This window comes from Lycium barbarum, chromosome 2 (genome assembly GCF_019175385.1).
Source record: "Lycium barbarum isolate Lr01 chromosome 2, ASM1917538v2, whole genome shotgun sequence".
NCBI classification, from domain to species: domain Eukaryota; kingdom Viridiplantae; phylum Streptophyta; class Magnoliopsida; order Solanales; family Solanaceae; genus Lycium; species Lycium barbarum.
The window spans coordinates 46,589,822-46,610,508 of record NC_083338.1 but is presented as its reverse complement, the minus strand read 5'-3'; the positions used below and the strand labels follow the sequence as shown (position 1 = coordinate 46,610,508).

The 20,687-nt window shown below is 40.1% G+C and overlaps 1 protein-coding gene and 1 long non-coding RNA gene across 2 annotated transcripts; one reads left to right on the top strand and one right to left on the bottom strand.

Annotated features, from left to right (window-relative positions):
• Nucleotides 1-2,564: 2,564 nt before the first annotated feature.
• On the bottom strand, nucleotides 2,565-5,520 carry LOC132620151 (uncharacterized). The gene is made up of 2 exons (XR_009574737.1): nucleotides 5,070-5,520; nucleotides 2,565-3,017 (listed from the first exon to the last, which is right to left on the bottom strand). It is a non-coding gene; the product is annotated as an uncharacterized LOC132620151 (long non-coding RNA).
• Nucleotides 5,521-16,359: 10,839 nt separating this feature from the next.
• Nucleotides 16,360-17,340, top strand: LOC132628534 (uncharacterized). Its single transcript, XM_060344312.1, has one exon. It carries the CDS (start codon nucleotides 16,360-16,362, stop codon nucleotides 17,338-17,340), a length of 981 nt encoding a protein of 326 aa, XP_060200295.1.
• The last annotated feature ends 3,347 nt before the right edge of the window (nucleotides 17,341-20,687 follow it).

The following is a 20,687-nucleotide window of genomic DNA, read 5'->3' as shown; positions in this document are numbered from 1 at the left end:
ACCACTTGAATTCTATTCTGGCCGAAACAATAAGGCAAGCCAAAACGATGGCATAAATCGAACAAATAATGAACTGAGCAATACTTTGTAAAGGGCAAAAAAAGGCGATGAATAGGCCGAATGAAGATTTTTCTTTTCATTTACACATACATATAAGTGGATTTACAAAGGCTCAAACTAGCGGCCTTAAAACAAAAAACAAAAACAACAACAAGGACATAAGGCCCACGAGCCTAATCTTCACCCGATCCCTCAGTTTCTTCCCCGGCTGACTCAAGGTCGATATTCAAATCCTCGGGGTTGAATACAGCCTTTGCTTCCGCTTCGAGCTATTTGGCCTCCTCGATCAGATCTGATAAGTCCACTCCAGTGGCTTGGACTTCTTCGAGGGTTTCTCTTCGAAATAAGCACCGCACGTACTCGACTTGAAGATTACTGGCCTTCTCGGCAGCAGTCACGTCGGCCTTATACTAGTCTAACATATCGTCATAGCCTGAGATCTGGTCAAGAACCTTTACATGTTCAGCCTGCAGATCGGTGATGACCTGGCTCGGTCTATCTCGTTCAGCTTCGGCCACAGTAAGCGACGAGCTAAGTCCGTTTACTTGTTCCACTGTCGCCTGAAGCTGCTCTTTGAGAACATCCTGCTCGGCTACAGCACTGATTGTCATTTCATGGAGGGCATTAAGCTCGAGTTTGATCCCATCTAGCTCCGCCTAAAGTTGATCAATCTGGCTAACGTATGCCCGGGCCTGAGAAGAAGGGGCATTAGCATCGGCTATTAAAGATTTATTGTAAACTTTGAAAGCCCTTACCTTCTCTGTCAACTGGTCACGTTCCTGCTTAGCCTCGGCAGCTTCGTTTCGAGCCGCTACCAAATCCGACTTAAGGATAGAAAGGTCAGGGAGAGACGAGATGTATTCCAATTTCTGCTCGTACAAATTCATGAGCTCGTCCACCTCCTGACTCTTTCTTTTGAGCTCCTCCTTGAGCCGATCCACTTCGTTCCTGAGCCGGTGGAAGCTTGCATGATGAACCACGGAGGCCTATAAGGGAAAAGAGGAGCGGTTATTAAAATGAGGCATGAAATTAAAGCTAAGTGCAAAGAGCATAGGAACAAGACCTACTCGGTTCAACGCCTGCCGAGCCTTGTTGAAAAGGCACGATTCGCTGATTTCAGCCATTTTTTTACGGTCCTCTTGGGACACCAGAGGGTACAGATAGCTGGCCACCTCGACCAGCCCCGATAACATGTTCATATCGGCCGGCACCTTGAAAGAGATTAGCCTCTTCGGATCGGTACTAGGGGCAGGAAAGACTTTCTCCAATCGAGGACCGAAATTAACCCCGAAACGGTTGGCTACGGGGATGGATAAATGCTCGAAACCCGACATTCTAGGAGCAGGTATTTCATAACCCTCATAATCGGTTGCCCCTTCCGACCCCGTTAAATTCTCGGTCATCTTGCCCTTGGCTTTGTCAACATCGGTGGAAATATCCACCAATTTGGGGGGGGGGGGGGGGGGGGGGGGGGAATCCTGCATGCAAATTATTGTTTCAAACGAGGCCACAGCTACAGAACCAATACCATACAAAGGCGGAATGATAGGTACCTTTAAGGCCGGTACAGAGGAAGCTGCCTTCGATCCAGCGACTACGGCTGGAAGCCTTCCTGAACCGTGAGTAGGAATATGCTCTGGTATAAAGTCTTTAGATGTCTCGACCTTCGAGCTGATGTTCCTTGCTGCCGTCGGTCTCGGGACATCCCTCGAACTCGTCAGAATTGGACTTGAGCCTTCCACCAAGGGTAGAGTAACCTCAACAGAACCAGTCAACTCTGCTCAAGGAGCTCATCGGTAAGTCGGTGTTTGCTCGCCAACTTGTCCTCATCATCGGAATGATCCGATGGTTGACCGGCGACATTGGCGTCCAGAGCCCAGTGATAACGTCCAAATCCTCCTCAAAGAGAAAGTGTACACGGTCGTATGCAATATAATTACCCAACTATGAGTCGGGGTCGAATCCCACAAGGAACAATATACTAGGCGATCAAGCAAGTAAGAAATTTCACTTTCTACACTAAGCCAAACACTTGATAATATTTTGGTTTTGAGAAAATTATAACTAATGCAAAAAATGTAAACTAACCTAGAAAGCAAGTAAAATGATCAATGGCCACAAGCATGGATACAAGGGAAATTACTCTCAAGTAACGATCCAATGTATTTTACAATTTTACCACTAAGAGCGGGTTTACGTTAATAGATAATGGTTTCTAAAATCTCATTGAAAGTCTTCCAACCAAATCAATGAATTTCAGTCTAAGCTTTTCCAAGCCTTAGAGTGTGATATCAAGCACAACTAATTGAATCTCAAGTAACTTTCCTATTCCTAGCTCAAGTTATTAGATGAGGTTATGCGCCAAATTCTTGCTATTAACTCTTTTCCTAACCTCTACTTTCTTTTCCAAGCAAAGTATGGGTATTTAAGCACAAATAATGTTGTACACCATTAAATGACATTAAAGCTTAAAGAGTTAATAGAGAAACAATAAACTCACTTCATTAGAAATAAAAGTAATTCAATACATAAGAAAAATAAGAGATTCTTCCAAACTAAACATATGAATATTTGCATAAACAAGATTCAAGCATTGGAATGAAATACCACACACATAAATATTCAATACATAGCAAGAGTAGAAGAAATGGGTAAAGAATTTCTCATTGGGTCCCTCCAAATCTTCTCTTCCAAGGTGTTGGTGATGAACCCTAGCCTCCAAGAACTTGTGTGTTATGCCAAAGATAATGATATTTTCTCCCAAGTCATCCTCTTATAGCTCCCAATATTCCCACATTAAAATATGACCAAAACAGCCCATATTTTCAGATTTGCAAATCTGTCCCGTTTTTGCAAAACTGTCCGGTTTTGACAGTTTTGCAAAACTGTCCCATTTGGCCTCTTTTTGACTTAATTTTCACTTGGTTTCTTCCGATCACTTCTAAATCACATAAAACCTGTAAAATAGATGTAAACGATATTAAATGCACTATTTTCTCAATCAAACATTGCAAAAGTCTAAGCTTAAAGAAGAAATAAGTTGGTAAAATACCAACTTATTAAACCCCTAAACTTAAACTATTACTTGTCCTCAAGCAAATCAAATCATACAATTTCCTTCAAAGTACTCCATTCAAAAGTGCACCAACATCACACCAAGTCAAAAAGTCTACTTTAAGCACAAACACATGACTTTGACTGGTACCACCAATTAATCCCAAAACATATGAATCATCAACTTCTTCTCAAAAACTTCATTTTCATTTCAAGTGCTCAAACACCAAGTTAATCATAGTAATCAAGTCATGACACTAAAACTTCAAAATTTTCCTCATTATCACAAAACAACTTTCTCTTGTTCATTCCTCTCAATTGGAAAATGGAACAAATTCACAACTCAAATTCTCATGTGCCCTCACAATCAAAAGAGAATCCCAACTCGCAAAATGCAATTTAAAACACAAATGGGATATCAAATGGAAATAATTAACTCTCTCTCACACAAAGATGTTCAAATACACACAAGTAGTACCATAGGCTTGCCTTTCATGTATTTCTCCACTAATGTAGACACACTTGGTTCAAAATCAATTAGGACTTAAAGGGTTGTAATGTAGGCTTTTGGTTAAGGTAGGACACAATTTGGGTAAGAGTGACTCAAAACCTCCCTAAGCGCTACAAATTTCAACAATCAAAGCACACATCCTTTAAAACTTTTCCACCATTTTCTTCATCTTTTCATTTCACCAACTAGTCTTCCCTTTATTCGAAACTTTTATTCTTCCTTTCCTTTTTTTTTCTTTTGTTCGTTTTCAAGCTAACAAGGAAGGTTCCTTTTTTTTTTTTTGGGTTAACCCTTTCACATTTTAATCGACTTCCTCATCACAACGTTTCTAACCATCACCCCCAAACTTAGGCTTTTAGCCTATGTTTACACTTTCAAAGCACTTAGGGAGATAGGATGCCAAAAGATAAATCAATAAAGAGCAAAATGTTAAAGCTTATAACATGGTTGGCAAAGAAAAGGTTAAAGGCTCAAAAGGGGTTGACTAGGGAAAATACAAGGGTAGAAAATTTAAGGCACAGATACGTTCAAGGAAAGTCTAACATCATTTTTCAAACCAAGTGTAGTCTAGGATTTCGCCTTGAAACTCATTCCGGGCAAGTTCTAGACCACAAATAATGCAAAATAACCCACAAAAACCTCACCACACATGACACATGATAATCCAAGTAGAATATGTATCCAAAACCCAATTGCAACAAATGAACTCAAAGAAAATCACTTATAGTCTAAAGAGACTATTTAGTGAACAAAAGAGTCAAACATTGAATTAAAAGTCACAACAAGAATCCTTACTTTAATCGTTTTTATTTTTCAAAAATCAAGAATTCATATGCCAAGGTTTAAATGTGTTGGTACCAATCAAGCCATAATTGGCCAAGGAGCAAAAATCACATCCCAACACCATTCCTACAACTAAACTACAAAAAAAAAAAAAAAAAAACTAAAGAAGCTAGTAGTAAATTGTTTTTTAAAAAAATCATACTAATATAAATGTCATAAAGAAAAAATTACCAAAATAAAATCAATCTACCAAATTATCATTCATCATGACATACCACACTCCATCACAAAAATATCTATCAAAATAAAGCTTCCCCCAACTTAAATTGTTCATTTGTTCAAGACCCACCAAAATCTCATTCAAGCAAATCAACAAACATGTTGTGGGCACTTCTAAGCTTCATGAAAATGATGAACATTGGGTACTCAAGACTTCCCCAATTTGTAGTTAAAGCAGCCCATACAAATCATTCAATCAACCTTCTCAAATTTCCACACAAAAATTTCAGAATCAAACAAGAATCTAGCCCCGCATTTTCGGCTCAAATATGAAATTCATGCTAAAAAAATAAGTTCAACTTCTACGATTCATGAATGTCATACCAAAGATGACGAGGAGAAGAAGAATGTAACCATGAAAGATCAATGTGAAAGATCATACCTGGAGCGAGAATGAGGCAGCAGCAGAAGGAAAGGAGAATTTTTTTTCTTGGGCAGCAACTACTGCGTTTTTGTGAGATGTGTGTGTTGTTTTATCTGTGTGTTTGTGTGCGTGAGTGTGTGTCCGTGTGAGTGTGCTGTGAGTTAGCATCAAGGCCAGGGGTGTCTTTTTCTTTTGTTTGTTTTTACTGAGGAAGTCCAAGGGACTTAAAAAGGGTAAATGGGTGAAACTCCTCTTTTAGACAGGTCTGTTGTAGTGATTTAACTGAAGCAGTTTTGTGCAACTTTTGCACAATGCAGTCACTCCAACACTTCAAATCTAGTCCATATCAATTTCAAAAATTGTGAAACTTGGTAGATTGGTCAAAAATAATATAATAAACTACTCTAAAAAATAAAATTTCAAAAATTACTTAAAATTTTGAAAAGAAAATATGGGTTGCCTCCCATAAAGCGCCACATTTAACGTCGAGGCACGACGTGTGTCAACCTTACCACTTTTCTTTCCACTTGGAGGATATGAATTGTCGCCCCAACTTTGAATCAAGATTACGATGATGCTCGTGGGGCGGTGGTAGGAAAGCAAAGAAGCCAACTCTCGGGTATCGCATTTTGCACTTTTTGGCCTTTAAGTGAAGGATGTCATTTTGTCGTCTTGGCATGGCAAACTTCAAAATGAAAACGCCTTGTTCTTCATCTCCAAAATCCTCCATAGGCTCGGTTAATTCAACTTTCATGTCATCAACCAAGCACAATGTTGAAAAATGGTTAGAATGTGGTCCAGTGCGCCCAAATTTCAAATTTACCTCATCTTTGACATCCTCATCCAAAAATGAACTAGAGTCCTCAAAAATTATTTTGTGAACCTTTTTATTCAACTCTAGTATCATTTCTTCAATTTTGGCATCTTGCATTATTTTTGGGTTGGTCGGTTGGCAATTCATCATTAGCTCTTGAAAATCAATCTTGACTACTTTTTCATTGGAAACCAACTTAAAACTACTATCCATGACTATTTGATGTTGAGTATTGCATACCTCAACTTTTGCATTCAATTTGTCTTTCAAGTCACGGATAGCAATTTCAAGTTTCTTCAACTCTTGACTTTGCTCAACATGGATTTTTAAAAATTCTTCCATCATCCTCAAAATACCTTCACGATGATCCCCATAGGCTTCAAGTTGTTGAGCTTGAGTCATAAGCCAATCTTGGCTCACAATTTCCACTTTGTCAAGGCCTTCTTCAAGCTGAGAATCATTCAAAGCTTGTAAAAACCCACCGTTGGAGAAATTCATGTTTTGGCCACTTTTTTGTCTACTTTCAACACCCTCAAGTTGTTGAGCATTATGAGTCTGAACCAATAATTTCATTTGATCCTCCAAGGTGTGAATAGCTTTGTCATTGCAATTAATTGCTTGCCTCAAGTCATCAAGTGGTTGCCTTAAGTCCTTAACCGCTAAGTCCTGTTTTTCCACTTTTTCAAGGATGGTCTCCAACATGAGCATTATCCTCTCATTTTGAGCATTTGAGGCTTCTTCCACTTCTATATCCCTACTATCATCAAAATCAAAACTAGAATAGTCATAGTGGGGATTCGGGGAAGGGAAGGACAAATAAGCACAATTATCCCAATGACCATTTTGACCACCACACCTATCACAAATACACCACTCATAGGTTTGGGATTGTGCGCACAATCCGCCCCCGGGAGAATTCAAACAATTTTGGCATGAGTGTGGTCCTCCACAATAAAGACAAGGGTCATCAAAGTATGAACAACTACCATCCGATCAATTTTCATTATATGATGCCATTTGTTTTATATAAAAATAAAATCAAGCTAAGAAAACAACTACACAAATATTCACAAGTTTGGACAAAAGCAAGTAAGCTTAAATCCCAAACTAACTCAAATACGCCAAATTGTTCCCCGACAACGGCGCCAAAATTGGTAACGTCCAAATCCACTCCTCAAGGAGAAAGTGTACACGGTCGTATGCAATATAATTACCCAACTATGAGTCGGGGTCGAATCCCACAAGGAACAATATACTAGGCGATCAAGCAAGTAAGGAATTTCACTTTCTACACTAAGCCAAACACTTGATAATATTTTGGTTTTGAGAAAATTATAACTAATGCAAAAATGTAAACTAACCTAGAAAGCAAGTAAAATGATCAATGGCCACAAGCATGGATACAAGGGAAATTACTCTCAAGTAACAATCCAATGTATTTTATAATTTTACAACTAAGAGCGGGTTTATGTTAATGGATAATGGTTTCTAAAATCTCATTGAAAGTCTTCCAACCAAATCAATGAATGTCACTCTAAGCTTTTCCAAGCCTTAGAGTGTGATATCAAGCACAACCAATTGAATCTCAAGTAACTTTCCTATTCCTAGCTCAAGTTGTTAGATGATGGTTATGCCCCAAATTCTTGCTATTAACTCTTTTCCTAACCTCTACTTTCTTTTCCAAGCAAAGTATGAGTATTTAAGCACAAATAATGTTGTACACCATTAAATGACATTAAAGCTTGAAGAGTTACTAGAGAAACAATAAACCCACTTCATTAGAAATAAAAGTCATTCAATACATAAGAAAAATAAGAAATTCATCCAAACTAAACATATGAATATTTGCATAAACAAGATTCAAGCATTGGAATGAAATACCACACACATAAATATTCAATACATAGCAAGAGTAGAAGAAATGAGTAAAGAATTTCTCATTGGGTCCCTCCAAATCTTCTCTTCCAAGGTGTTGGTGATGAACCCTAGCCTCCAAGAACTTGTGTGTTATGCCAAAGATAATGATATTTTCTCCCAAGTCATCCTCTTATAGCTCCCAATATTCCCACATTAAAATATGACCAAAACAGCCCATATTTTCAGATTTGCAAATCTGTCCCGTTTTTGCAAAACTGTCCGGTTTTGACAGTTTTGCAAAACTGTCCCATTTGGCCTCTTTTTGACTTAATTTTCACTTGGTTTCTTCCGATCACTTCTAAATCACATAAAACCTGTAAAATAGATGTAAACGATATTAAATGCACTATTTTCTCAATCAAACATTGCAAAAGTCTAAGCTTAAAGAAGAAATAAGTTGGTAAAATACCAACTTATCACTCGGGCCGAGACATCTTCCGAAGAGGTCTCTCTGATGGTGAGCCTCGATCTTTTCCTGGCTTCGGAAGGAGCTCGAGAAGACTCGGAGGACCGCCTTTTCCTCCTCTCTGCTTTGTCTCCCTGATTGGGAGCCTCGACATCTTGCTCATCGGCTGAGGCCTCAGCAACCTCTTGGCCCCAAATTTTGGTGCCCTTTGATAGACCTGTGAAGCGAAGAAGAACCGTTTTAACTTATCAAACGTGGCGTAGCACGTAGGGTAGACGGGATAGCACTCTAAGGGAAGGACTTACCATGAGTACCAGCCTCCCACCAGGATCGAGACAAATGTCTCCAAGTGCGGTCGACATAAGTAAGTTGGGAACAGATTTTCCCAATCCATTGATCACTGTTAGGAACCCCACCGAGGGTTCAAACAAGTGCTATATACACATGAGCAAATCGAAGGGTCAGTATAAGTACAGACATATGATCATATCACACCAAAGTAGAGTTACTCACTGTTTGGGTTCCATTTCTCAGGAAATGGCAACTTGTCAGCGGGAATCAGATCCATTGTCCTGATTCGAACAAATCTGCCTCGCCAGCCTCGGTCTCTATATTCGTCCAGACCGGAGAAGGGTGCCTTTCTGGCTCGTTTTGAGAGTTTAATCATACCCCCTTTGAATATACGGGAACTATATAGCCGGAGTAGATGGTGCACCGTGAATGGAATATTTACGTTTATAGTGAAATAACGAAGGAGCACAACGATCCTCCAAAATGACGGATGAATTTGGCCAAGGGTAATGTCGTACCATTTGCAAAAATCCACTACCACGGTATCGAGTGTGCTAAATATGAAAGGATAGGTATAAACACTTAAATACCCTTCCACGTAGGTCGTTATAGCTTCATTCTGATCGGGAATAACGACCTCCTTACCCTTCCACCCGCAATCTGCCTTGACCTGCTTGTGTTTGCTCTGAGGTATCGTGCACAAGTAGTCCGATATTTTGACACGTCGATCCCCTTGTTGAGAGGGTTTCTCGATCTTGAAATCCCGTATGGTCGAGCAATCTTGGGGATGAAGCCAGTCAGTACTGGCTCTGATTTTGGAGCCGAGAAGGTCTCACCGGTTTTAGCTTTTGAAGATTTGCTCGTCATTTCGGAAGTATGAAGGTAAGAAGGTTTGAAGATTGGATAGAGGACTGATAAGGAGATATGAAGATATGAAGGTTTGAAGATATGAGGATCAACGTATCCAAAGCACACGAAGGTAAAATTCTCTTTGGTAAAAGTTAGAAAGTGAATAATGAAAGGGAAAACTTGCTTTTATAGAGTGAGGTCGAGACAGTTCACCTTCCATAACCGTCTTCAGAGCCAACAGGTTCTCGACACGTGCCGATGTCAGATGGATGTGACCTTGATCTTATCTAACCATAGGAAGCGTACACGAGAAGGAACCAGGACGCCTCACTTAATCAATAGATCGTATGTGAGCAGGTCGACCTTCCGATGAGACCTAGGTCGGGCTCTCACACGGATACCACTATGATCAAGTAAAGCTTCCATATCGATCGCAAAGGATGTGGTCCCGAACCAGTTGCGGTCGAGTATTAAAAATAAAATGTTCGAGCATGGCAGCCGGTAGCAAAACATTTCGAATTTTGGTGAATTGTAGAACAAGTGACTATTGATCTAATATTGCAAGGACATATAAAAGGTTCAGGTACAAACAACACATATGGAATTCTCAATAAAGTCCAACAAAAACCAATTTGCAAAGTCCCATTAAAGGTTGTTCCATTTCACAAAATTTCGACTATGTAGGATACATCAGTACATCAGGAAAAAACAGGAGAAGCCCTACTCTACGACTGTAAATTGGAAAACGAAAGTAAGACAACAACACCCTTAACCGACTTAGCAAGTCGAAGGTTGAGATCTTTAGCCTATCCTACGGGATGCGGCAATGATGCGTGATACCGATTAGGCATCCCCACGACCTGCACCAGAGGTGGATGAACCAGGGATATTTGGCTCCGGTAAATCTTCTTCATCAAGCAATATTGTTGGCGGAGTCTCGCCAAAAGGCATTTCCCGACGGGTCTCCATGATATGACGGGTTCGAACCCGAGATCAAACCCCCGAATGCCTAACTGGGTGCTCTTCTTCCTTGAACATCATCCTCAGCTACTGACTTTCCCTTGGAAACTCTTCTCGTCTGAAGCCCTGAAAATCAAATGCATCGGTTTGAGACATAATACAGGGAAGTGAGAGTCGAAATGATCAAATTAAGGAATTACCGTGGCTTTTGCCTTTCCACCCTTCAGGTGTCATTCTTCTCTAAGAACGACCTATGCTATGAGAAGCTCGGAGAAGGGCAACCACCCATTCAAAGATAGCCGTATCAAGCTCGGGTTCAGCCGGATTTTGTGAAGGGTTCCATGCCTCAGGAAAATCAGTAGACGATGGACGGTGAAGTTGAACTGTGCGTATCATCGCAAACCGATGAAGCCACCCTCGGTCATAATCATCTTCGGGGTCAATCAGGCTTCGACTTCCCCTGGGAAGCATATGAACAATCCCCCCTCGGATCACCCGAGGTATGTATATATGAAGCAGATAGTCATGGGTGAAGACGACCTCGGCTACATTAGCCAACTTCTCAATACAATACACAAGTCTCCAAATCTGTGGGGCGATCTGTCCGATACATATCCGATACCGACGACAGAAGTCCTCGATCACTCGATGAACAGGGAGAGTGAACCCAATGGCAAAAGGATAAGTGTATGACAACGAGTAACCAACAACATGGTGATTTATTTTCACACCATTCCCAACAGGGCGAACGTCAACATCTGCGCTTAAGTTGCAATCTTTCCTGACTGTGGTAATGGTGCCATCATTGATACAAGATTCGAAGCTCTCCACCGAATCAAAATGGTGAAGAATTTTGCAGTCGTTCGTATAGATAAATCCCGTCAGGAGAATACCAGCAGCGAGAGATTTTAGCTCCTTATCAGAACTAGCTGCTCCAGTTGACAGCGTGAACACATGCTGATCTTCACCTTGAGTCAATAATGGAATGTAAGCCATATTCGTGGAAGGTTTTCCTTAACAATAAATGATCACACCCTGATGAAAGAAGATTCAAAATCTGAGGAGTGCTACGAGCTCAGTACGGGAATCGCAATAAGATTTTTGAGGAGGAGCAACGTGAGATTTGAAGAAGTGCAGATGCATGGGAAAGGAAGCGTACATGGGCTTTATATAGAAAGAAAATCAAGAGGTCCTGTAGTGTATCAAGGACTCTGACACAAGGAGGTCTCCCAAAAGGATTTGCCGGCTGGGTAATGATGACCTAACATCGGGCAGAGTAAGATGTTGACTAGAAGGTCTTGTCCTAGATAGTTGGAGCCGACTGTTCAGCTTTATTTGGGTCCATTTCCCGCCGTAAAAAATTTTACCTCGGGAAATGGGGGGACTATCTGTATACGGGTAAAACCGAGGATACGGACATGCTCGGTTTCCCGTTGTCATGGTTATGTTCGGGCACGATATGACCGGCTTATCGAGGATGAGGCTTCGAGCTCGATCTGGAACGAGGCGTTAAAGGAAAGGCGGTTAACTACCATAAGGAGAAGACCGGAATATCCACCCTCAATCAGATATTTCGGCGACAATCTCGGCAACAACTGTCACCAGATTTCTTTTCCTTACTTAGAATTGTACTAGGGTTAGAACCCCTCTATTATATAAAGATGAGGTCCCCATCCATTTTGGGGGATTCGGCAAAAGAAAGAGAGAAAGAGTTCACTTAAAAAAGTAATAGAATCATCTGAGTTCATTCATATTGTTTCTCAGTTTATCTTCATTATTCATTGTGTAAGCACCCGGCAAAGGGGTTCGACCTCGGTTCTGATACCCGAGGCCAGTCATAATTAATATTTGGTCAGATCTGCTTCTTTATTTACTTATTCGCTTGTCTTGTAATCTAATCTCGAATTGAGTTTAGCTACATATCTTTGGCATCACACATAAATTTAATTGTTCTCCGTTTTAAGGTTAAACAAATATACTAAATGCAAACTTGTATAATCAGTGGATTCTCTATTTGCATTGATAGCTAGGCGAAGAGTTTTTCATATGCCCTCGGGAGTAGTCTGATAGCTAGGGAACGAGTTTTTCATCAGAAAAGCTTACAAAAAATCAACATAATTCTCCTAAAAATATTATCAATATAGAAGAACGGAATTAGAAAATGCAGAATTGTGGAATTTGAATTCAATTAAAATTTTCATTTGAGTACAAGTGTGAAATTTGATTTTATCTAATATCTATTAAAATTTTCGTTTGAATACAAATAAAGATTGTTCTTTGACTACAACTCTGAAACTAGAATCCTACTAAACTTTCTTCTAAAGGTCCCGAACAACCATTACAATAAAAAGAAATCTTTTCCCGGATGCTTGAGATACCTTATAAGATTATTTCCACGAAACACTTCCGTAAAAATAGATATCCTATTTGCAGGTAAAGAAGCGATAAAGCGTGCAGCAATCTATTGCATGATAATGATAATGATTAACCGGTTGGTTGTACTCTCCTTATCTACTAACCACATACAATTATCACATTAATGTAGAGACTTATAGTCTGTTTGGCCAAGCTTTTAAGAGGCTAAAAGTGTGTATATGGTACAAACCGAAGCAAATTGTTGCCATTTCTGGATGGGCAGTCGGAGTAAAAATGAGAACACTAAACCTCGCGGTACAGTCGAAGGAGTCAGAGTCCATGTAATCGGTGATCTGCTCAATAGGACATCAGAAACCGAAGTAGTGTTGAAGAGCGAAGAGACTCCGAACTCGAGGGAAAATACCTGGCGCAAGTTCGAAGGGTTCGCTACAAGCCAGGTTACACACTGTCAATCACGCTGTCATTTATGCTGACACCCATACGGGATCTCTGACATCCGTACGATGCACCGTTTTTGTGAATTTTAGGTTTTTCTTAAAGGGCCTTTTTAGGGTTGTACAAAGGCCCATCTAGTGTTTGCTATAAATAAAGGTGAACCTCCTTCATTTGGCTAGTTTTTTCATACACACTCATACTTGTAATCTGAAAATTATATATTGAAGCTTTCTATTGGTTTGGCTCGGGATAGAGGTGGTTCTTTCCAGAACCGGACCAAGTTCACAGAGACAAACATCTTGATTTCTTAAGCTACTTTCTTTCTTACTTGCTAATATATTGCTTATTATCACGTATTTCTTTACATAAATCATTAACCAAACCACATATCCTTTAAATCACGTATAAATTTAATTGTTACCATTTTAAGGGTAAACAGTTTGGCGCTTACCGTGTGGCGGAGGATAATAGTGTTGATTGTTTTACAACTCTATTTTTCACTTGTTTTTTGAAAGCTTGTGATTTCAGATAATTTCAAGATGGCAAACAGCGGGCAATCGGTGCACGTGAACAACAATGAACTGATGAGTCACCATGACGAAAATAACAATAGTGGAAGTACCAAACTACAACGCTCCCCATGTTGATCCTGTCGATCCACATGCTGTCAACTCGACCGATGCTATCAACTAGAACACTGGTGGTATTCAGGCCACGAATCCTTTAAATAGCGATAATTCAACAATTTTACCTCGGGCGCCAGCTCAAAAAACACCGGGCGACGCCATAGAGGAAGTTAACTTACGTTTGATGTATGATATGTTGCAGGAACAATAGGTGGCTATAGCTCAGCTCCAAAAGAAAGGCAGCGGAGCAATTGCGGCAGGGCCAAGTCGGGCTATTGAGCCAAACCGAGAGGAAAATCGGGAAGAAGATCGAGTTGCTGATAGTGGTAACGATTCGGGATCGGGCGCATCTGCCCAGGTCTTAAAAGCTCGAAGCGTTGGCTAAACAGTTTGAATCTAATGAGAAAAAGGTTGAAACGTACAACTCTTGAGTGGACCAGATCCCGGGAGCCCCTCCGATCTTGAAAGGACCGGACTCAAAAAGATATATTCAAAGGCCTTTTTCTCCGAGCGCGGCCCAAAGTTGATCCCGAAGAGGTTCAAAATGCCCGATATTCCAAAGTATGATGGAACGACTGACCCACAATAACATGTGACTTCGTATACTTGTGCCATAAAGGGCAATAATGTTGAAGAGGATGAAATCGAGTCAGTGCTACTAAAAAGGTTTGGTGAAACACTGTCTAAGGGGCACTAACTTGGTACGAACATCTGCCCGAGCATTCCATCACTTCTTTTGAGATGCTCGCGGATGCGTTTTTTAAAGCCCATGCCGGAGCTAATAAGGTGCAGGCAAGGAAAGCAGACATCTTCAAAATCACCTAAAGAGATGATGTTCGGCCAAAATTGCATATATTTAGCCATTATTGCTTCACATTTTAATATTTTTAATCGTCTTTTGAGTATTAATTATAATGAGTTGTGATAATATTATATTTTTAATGTGTAAAAGAGACCCGGAGCAAAAAGGAATTTAACGCGCTGGATTTTTGCAAAATGGAAAAAAGTTAAAATAAAACATGCAACAAAGTGCACGTGGAATGATGTGAAAAGGAGAAGTTGTCTATGAGGCATATGCATCAGGGAGTACATAATTATGACCATCTTGGATGAAGTAAATGAATTAAGCAATTTGAAAGCAAAGCAAAAGAGAGAACGTACCTGGAAGGCAGCAACGTGCGATCTGCACGCGACGCGGACGAGACGCGCACAGAACAGGTCTCTGAAGTTTATTTTCCAATCCGAATTAGATTTGGTTTTTAAAAGTTCATGTCTTTTGGTACCCCATAAAAACATATCCTACACGGTTTTTACATAACTTTGGATGGCTTAAAACCCTTAGTTAAGAACTTTGGACCTAGAGAGATCTTGGAGCTGCCGTGGAGGCCGTAGTTATAGGGTTTTATCTTCTCTTCTCTGTAATACTTATTTTTACGCTTTTATTCAGATGATTTGTTGTCTTTCTTCCATGTCTATGTGGAGCTAAACTCTTTAGTTCTAGTGTTTTGACACCAACATGAAAATTGACGTTTGATTATCATTTTTATCTATTAAATTTTCATATTTTTGGGTTGCTTATTTATTCTTGTGCTTAATTGTTTAATTACTTGATCACTAATTAGACACTATCTATGGTGTGTGAATTGGACTTGAGAGAGGGAGTTCACATACGTAATAAGAATAAATAGAGTTTGTTTGATTTTATCGTTTCGCTACTGAGGATGGAGATATACCCTTTAGCCCTACTTAGTTGAATACGGAAAAATAAATGCGTTCTTGTTACCTTTGGCGACCATAGAGATATAGGCGTTACAGGGCCAAGGTGAACCCGGATTAACAATGAGAAGCGGTCAAATCAGTAGCAAGTAGCATCTACAGGCTTGTGAGTAGTTCGAGAGAATATCATAAAGTTACATAACCCGTCAACTAGTAACCCATAGGTAGAACGATTTGAAGACTCAACTGGATTATTAGTGGTCATAGCCCTAGATCTATCTTTTCTCCGATAAAAATCTATTCTTTCTTGGTTGAAGTTCATTATTTGCTTTCTTTTGTTTTTAGTTAGTTTATAAATATAAATTTGGATTTTATTTCTTGTTCAAATAATTAGCATTAGTTTAATTTAGTAAATAGTTAATCATAAGTCCATGTGGGTCGATATCTGGACTTTAAATCGTATATTACTTGTACGACCACGCATACTTGCGTGTGCATTTGGGAGCAACAAGAGACAATGAATTACTCCGAGAACTTGTGAATAGGTTCCAAAAGGAATGAATGAAACTGCCCCCGGTCCCGGAAGAATGGGCTGCCCAAGCCTTTACCAGGGGTCTTAACCCCCGAAGCTCTACTACCTCATTTAAGTTGAAGGAAAATCTATTGGAGTATGAGGCAGTGACTTGGGTCGATGTCCATAACAGGTATGAATCCAAAATTCGGGTAGAGGATGATCAACTTAAGTTTCCCTCAGTTTCGATAGGCTGAAGCAAGAATTCTAAAAGGACAAGATGGACGTTCAAAGCAGAACCAAAGCCGTCAAAGGATAGTTACTGATCTTATGTTCAACCGAAAAAGATCCACTTTAGGTCAGATAGAGGGAAAAACGGTCCCATTCATCATTAGAACAGGAGTGACATGCGAATTGATCGCAGTCCGAGCAGTCGAGGTTTGCAGTTTAGAGGTGATACCAGCGAGTCGGCTAACAATGGGGACAACCCAAGGTTATCCGAGTATAACTTCAATATTGACGTCACAGATCTTGTCTCAGCCGTTGGCCATATTAAGGATGCAAGATGGCCGAGGCCACTAAGATTTGACCCTGCTCAAAGATATCCAAGTGTGATGTACGAGTATCACAGTACTCATGGTCATAGGATAGAAGATTGTCATCAACTGAGAGAGGAGGTGGCTCGATTATTGAAAAATGGTCACCTTCGTGAGTTCTTAAGTGATCGAGCCAAAGGAAGTTACAAGGGCAGGGAATGTCGCAAGCAGGTTGAGCCCATGGAGCCTCAGCATGTGATTAATATGATAATCGGTGGAACAGAAATGTCACGAGGTCTGATGATGAAGAGGACGAAGGTCTCGGTTGTTCGTGAGAAAAGAAGAAGTGATTATGTGCCCGAAGGATCTATTTCCTTTAACAACGAAGATGCAGAGGGCATCTTTCAGCCCCAAAACGATGATTTGGTAATTTCTATCCTTATTTTTAAATCTCAAGTTAATCGTATTTTGATTGATCTAGGTAGTTCAGCTAATATTATCCAGTGGAGAGTGGTAGAACAACTTGGGCTATTGAACCAAATTGTGCCAGCAGCTCGGGTACTCAGCGGATTCAACATGGCAAGCAAAACTACTAAGGGAGAAATCTCTTTGCCGGTAAACATCGCCGGGACTATTCGACAAACGGTGTTCTATGTCATCGAAGGTGAGGTGAAATATAACGTGTTGCTCGGTAGACCATGGATTCATAGCATGAGGGTTGTACCCTCGACATTACATCAAATTTTGAGGTTTTCAACATCAGAAGGGATAAAGCAGTCTGTGGAGAGCAACCCGCGGCAAGGGAGAAGTTCGCAGTCGAAGAGCATCCCACTCAATGGGAACCATCCCTAAAGGCTGCTGAACCTGCCAAAGGCAAAGATGCCAAATAGCAATTTTAGGATGGAGGCCCGATCAGCTCGAGGGAAGAAAAGAAAGAGATGAGCCTGAACTTCAAAGAAGAGGATTTTGGTGTACCTAGGTCATTCGTGCTGCCTGATGACTCGGACGTAACAAAGTCAATCGTTGAAGAATTGAAACAAATTATCTTGTTCGTGCATCTTCCAGACAGAAAGGTTTACCTGGGCATGAGGTTAATCTCGGAGCTCAGGCATAAATTAATTGAATTTCTTCAAGCTAACATCGATTGTTTTGCATGGTCCCTTTTAGACATGACAAGTGTCCTACCGGAGGTAACGACGCACAAGTTAAGCCTTGATCGAAATTTTTCCCTGGTGAAACAGAAAAAGATACCGATGGCCGAAATCAAGCATGCCTTCGTCAAACAAGAGGTAACAAAACTTTTAAAAATTGGTTCCATCCGGGAGGGCAAATACCCAGACTGGTTGGCTAATATCGTGGTTGTGCCGAAGAAAGGTAATAAATTCAGAATGCACGTTGATTATAAGGATTTGAACAAAGCATGCCCAAAGGATTCATTTCCTATGGTTCACATTGATCGAATGATCGATGTGTCGGCTGGCTATGAGATTTTAAGTTTTCTTAATGCTACTCTGGGTACAACCAGATTCGGATGGACCGGGATCAAGAGAAAACTTCTTTTATAACAAAATAAGGGACTTATTGTAATAATGTAATGCCATTCGGATTAAAAAACGCCGGTGCAACTTACCAACGCCTAGTTAACCAAATGTTCGAAGAATAGATAGGTAAAACAATGGAGGATTATATTGATGATATGCAAGTTAAGTCCTGGGAAACAGAGGACCATTTGAAGCATTTGCAGGAAGCCTTTGACATACTTCACAAATAAAACATGAAGTTGAACCCGGAGAAGTGTGCCTTTGGAGTTAGATCGGGTAAGTTCTTAGGTTTCATGGCGTCAAACTGAGGAATTGAAATCAACCCTGACAAAATTAAGGCCATTGAAGACATCGAAGTGGTTAATAATGTGAAGGAGGTGCAAAGGTTAACCGGAAGGATCGCAGCTCTGAGCAGATTCATATCCCAGTCTTCGAATAAAAGTCATTGGTTCTTTTCACTGCTGAAGAAGAAGAATAACTTCGTATGGACACCGGAATGTCAAAAAGCTTTGGAAGACTTAAGGTGATACTTGTTGAGTTTACCTTTACTGCATACATTGAAGGCAGATGAATAGTTGTTCTTATATCTGGCAGTATCCGAAGTCGCGGTAAGTGGCGTTTTGGTCCGAGAAGAAGAAGGTACGCAATTCCCTATCTATTATGTGAGTAGAACATTAAGGGATGCAGAGACCTCGCCTAGAAAAATTGGCTTTAGCTTTGATAAGTGCTTCTAGGAAATTGAAACCTTATTTCCAATACCATCCTATATGTGTAGTAATCACGTACCCATTAAAAAATATCATGCATAAACCGGAGCTGTCAGGTAGGTTGGCAAAATGGGCCGTAGAAATAAGTGGTTATGATATCGAATATAAACCTAGAACGGCTATTAAATCTCAAATCTTAGTTGACTTCGTAGTAGACTTTACACCCACAATAGTTCCCAAGGTGGTAAAATAGTTTTTATTAAACTCGCGAAAAACCCGGGGGTATCTGGACCTGCACACGGATGAAGCATCGAACGTGAAAGGGTCTGGACTAGGAATTGTTCTTAAGGCTCTCGCAGGTGATATTATTCCACAATCAATCATGAAATTAAAATTGACTAGCAATGAAGCCGAGTATGAGGCTATGATTGTGGTTTGGAATTGGCTCGAAGCTTAGGAGCTGAAGTCATCGAAGCCAAATGCGACTCTCTTCTTGTTGTAAATCAAGTCAATGGTGTTTTCAAAGTAAAAAAATGAAAGGGATCGACCTTTTATAGGAAAGAGATAATAAATGTTGAGGCGGTTACGATTTGATAACCGATGGGGCGTCCAATCAGGAGAAGACACGTGCTCGAAGTCAGAGGGACGTGACCTGATAAGATGTCTCATTTCCTGCTTGTTTCAAAAGGGAAGCTTCCAAAGGAAGGCACCGAGGTCGTCATTCCACTTCCCGTTACTTCGGTAAGTTTGGACCGGGAAGTGTGGGACTATTTGTATACGGTAAAAATCGAAGCAAATTATTGCCACTTCTGGATGGGCACTCGGAGTAAAAATGAGATCGCTAAACCTCGAGGTACCGTCGAAGGAGTCAGAGTCCATGAAATTGGTGATCTGCTCAATAGGACATCGGAAACCGAAGTAGTGTTGAAGAGCGAAGAGACTCCGAGCCCAAGGGAGAGATACCCGACACAAGTTCGAAGGGTCCGCTACAAGCCAGGTTACACACAACCAATTATGCCGTCATTTGCGCTGACACCCGAACGGGATTTCTGACATCCGTACGACGCACCGTTTTTGTGGATTTTAGGGTTTTTTTTTAAAGGGCCTTTTTAGGGTTGTACAAAGGCCCATCTAGTGTTTGCTATAAATAGGGTGAAGCTCCTTAATATTTTGGCTGGTTTTTCATACACACTCATACTTGTAATCTGAAAATTATATATTGAAGCTTTTTATTGGTTTGGCTCAGGACAGAGGCGGTTCTTTCCAAAACCGGACCAAGTTCACAGAGATGAACATCTTGATATCTTAAGTTACTTTCTTTTTTATTCGCTAATATATTGCTTATTATCACGTATTGCTTTACATAAATCACTAATCAAACCACGTATAAATTTAATTGTTACCATTTTATGGGTAAACAAAGTGCTTATTTAAAAAAAAAGAAGAGGTATTTGGCCAAGCTTTTAAGAGAAAATAAGTGCTTCTGGAGAGCAGCATACAATATTTTTCAGAAGCACTTTTTTTGAAAAAATACACTTAGAAACATTTTTAAAAGCTTGGCCAAACAGTCAAAAAGCTTTTAAAATTAATTGGTCAAACACAAACTGCTTCTCACGAAAAACATTTTTTTAAAAAGTACTTTTGAGAAAAACACTTTTCAAAAGAGATTGATTTTAGAAGTACAGCCAAACAGGCTATTACTCCACATTGAAGGCAAGAATATAGAAGCACGAATAATTTATGCTAAATGTTGGATCGATTTTTATACCCTTAATTCTTTGTATTTATTTTACAAGAACTAACAAGAAAAGGACATAATTGAAAATACACACTAGAATAAGAAGTTTGTAGTAGTAAGGTGGAAGAAGTAGAGACTGGCTAGCCGAACCAGTTGGTTAATGTTTTGCTTATTGTCGTGAGATAAGATATAAAACCAAGAGCCACAGGAAGA

What these genes read in the sequence shown, in the direction of transcription:
- LOC132628534 (XM_060344312.1), top strand. Translation starts at nt 16,360, where the DNA reads ATGCGAATTGATCGCAGTCCGAGCAGTCGAGGTTTGCAGTTTAGAGGT.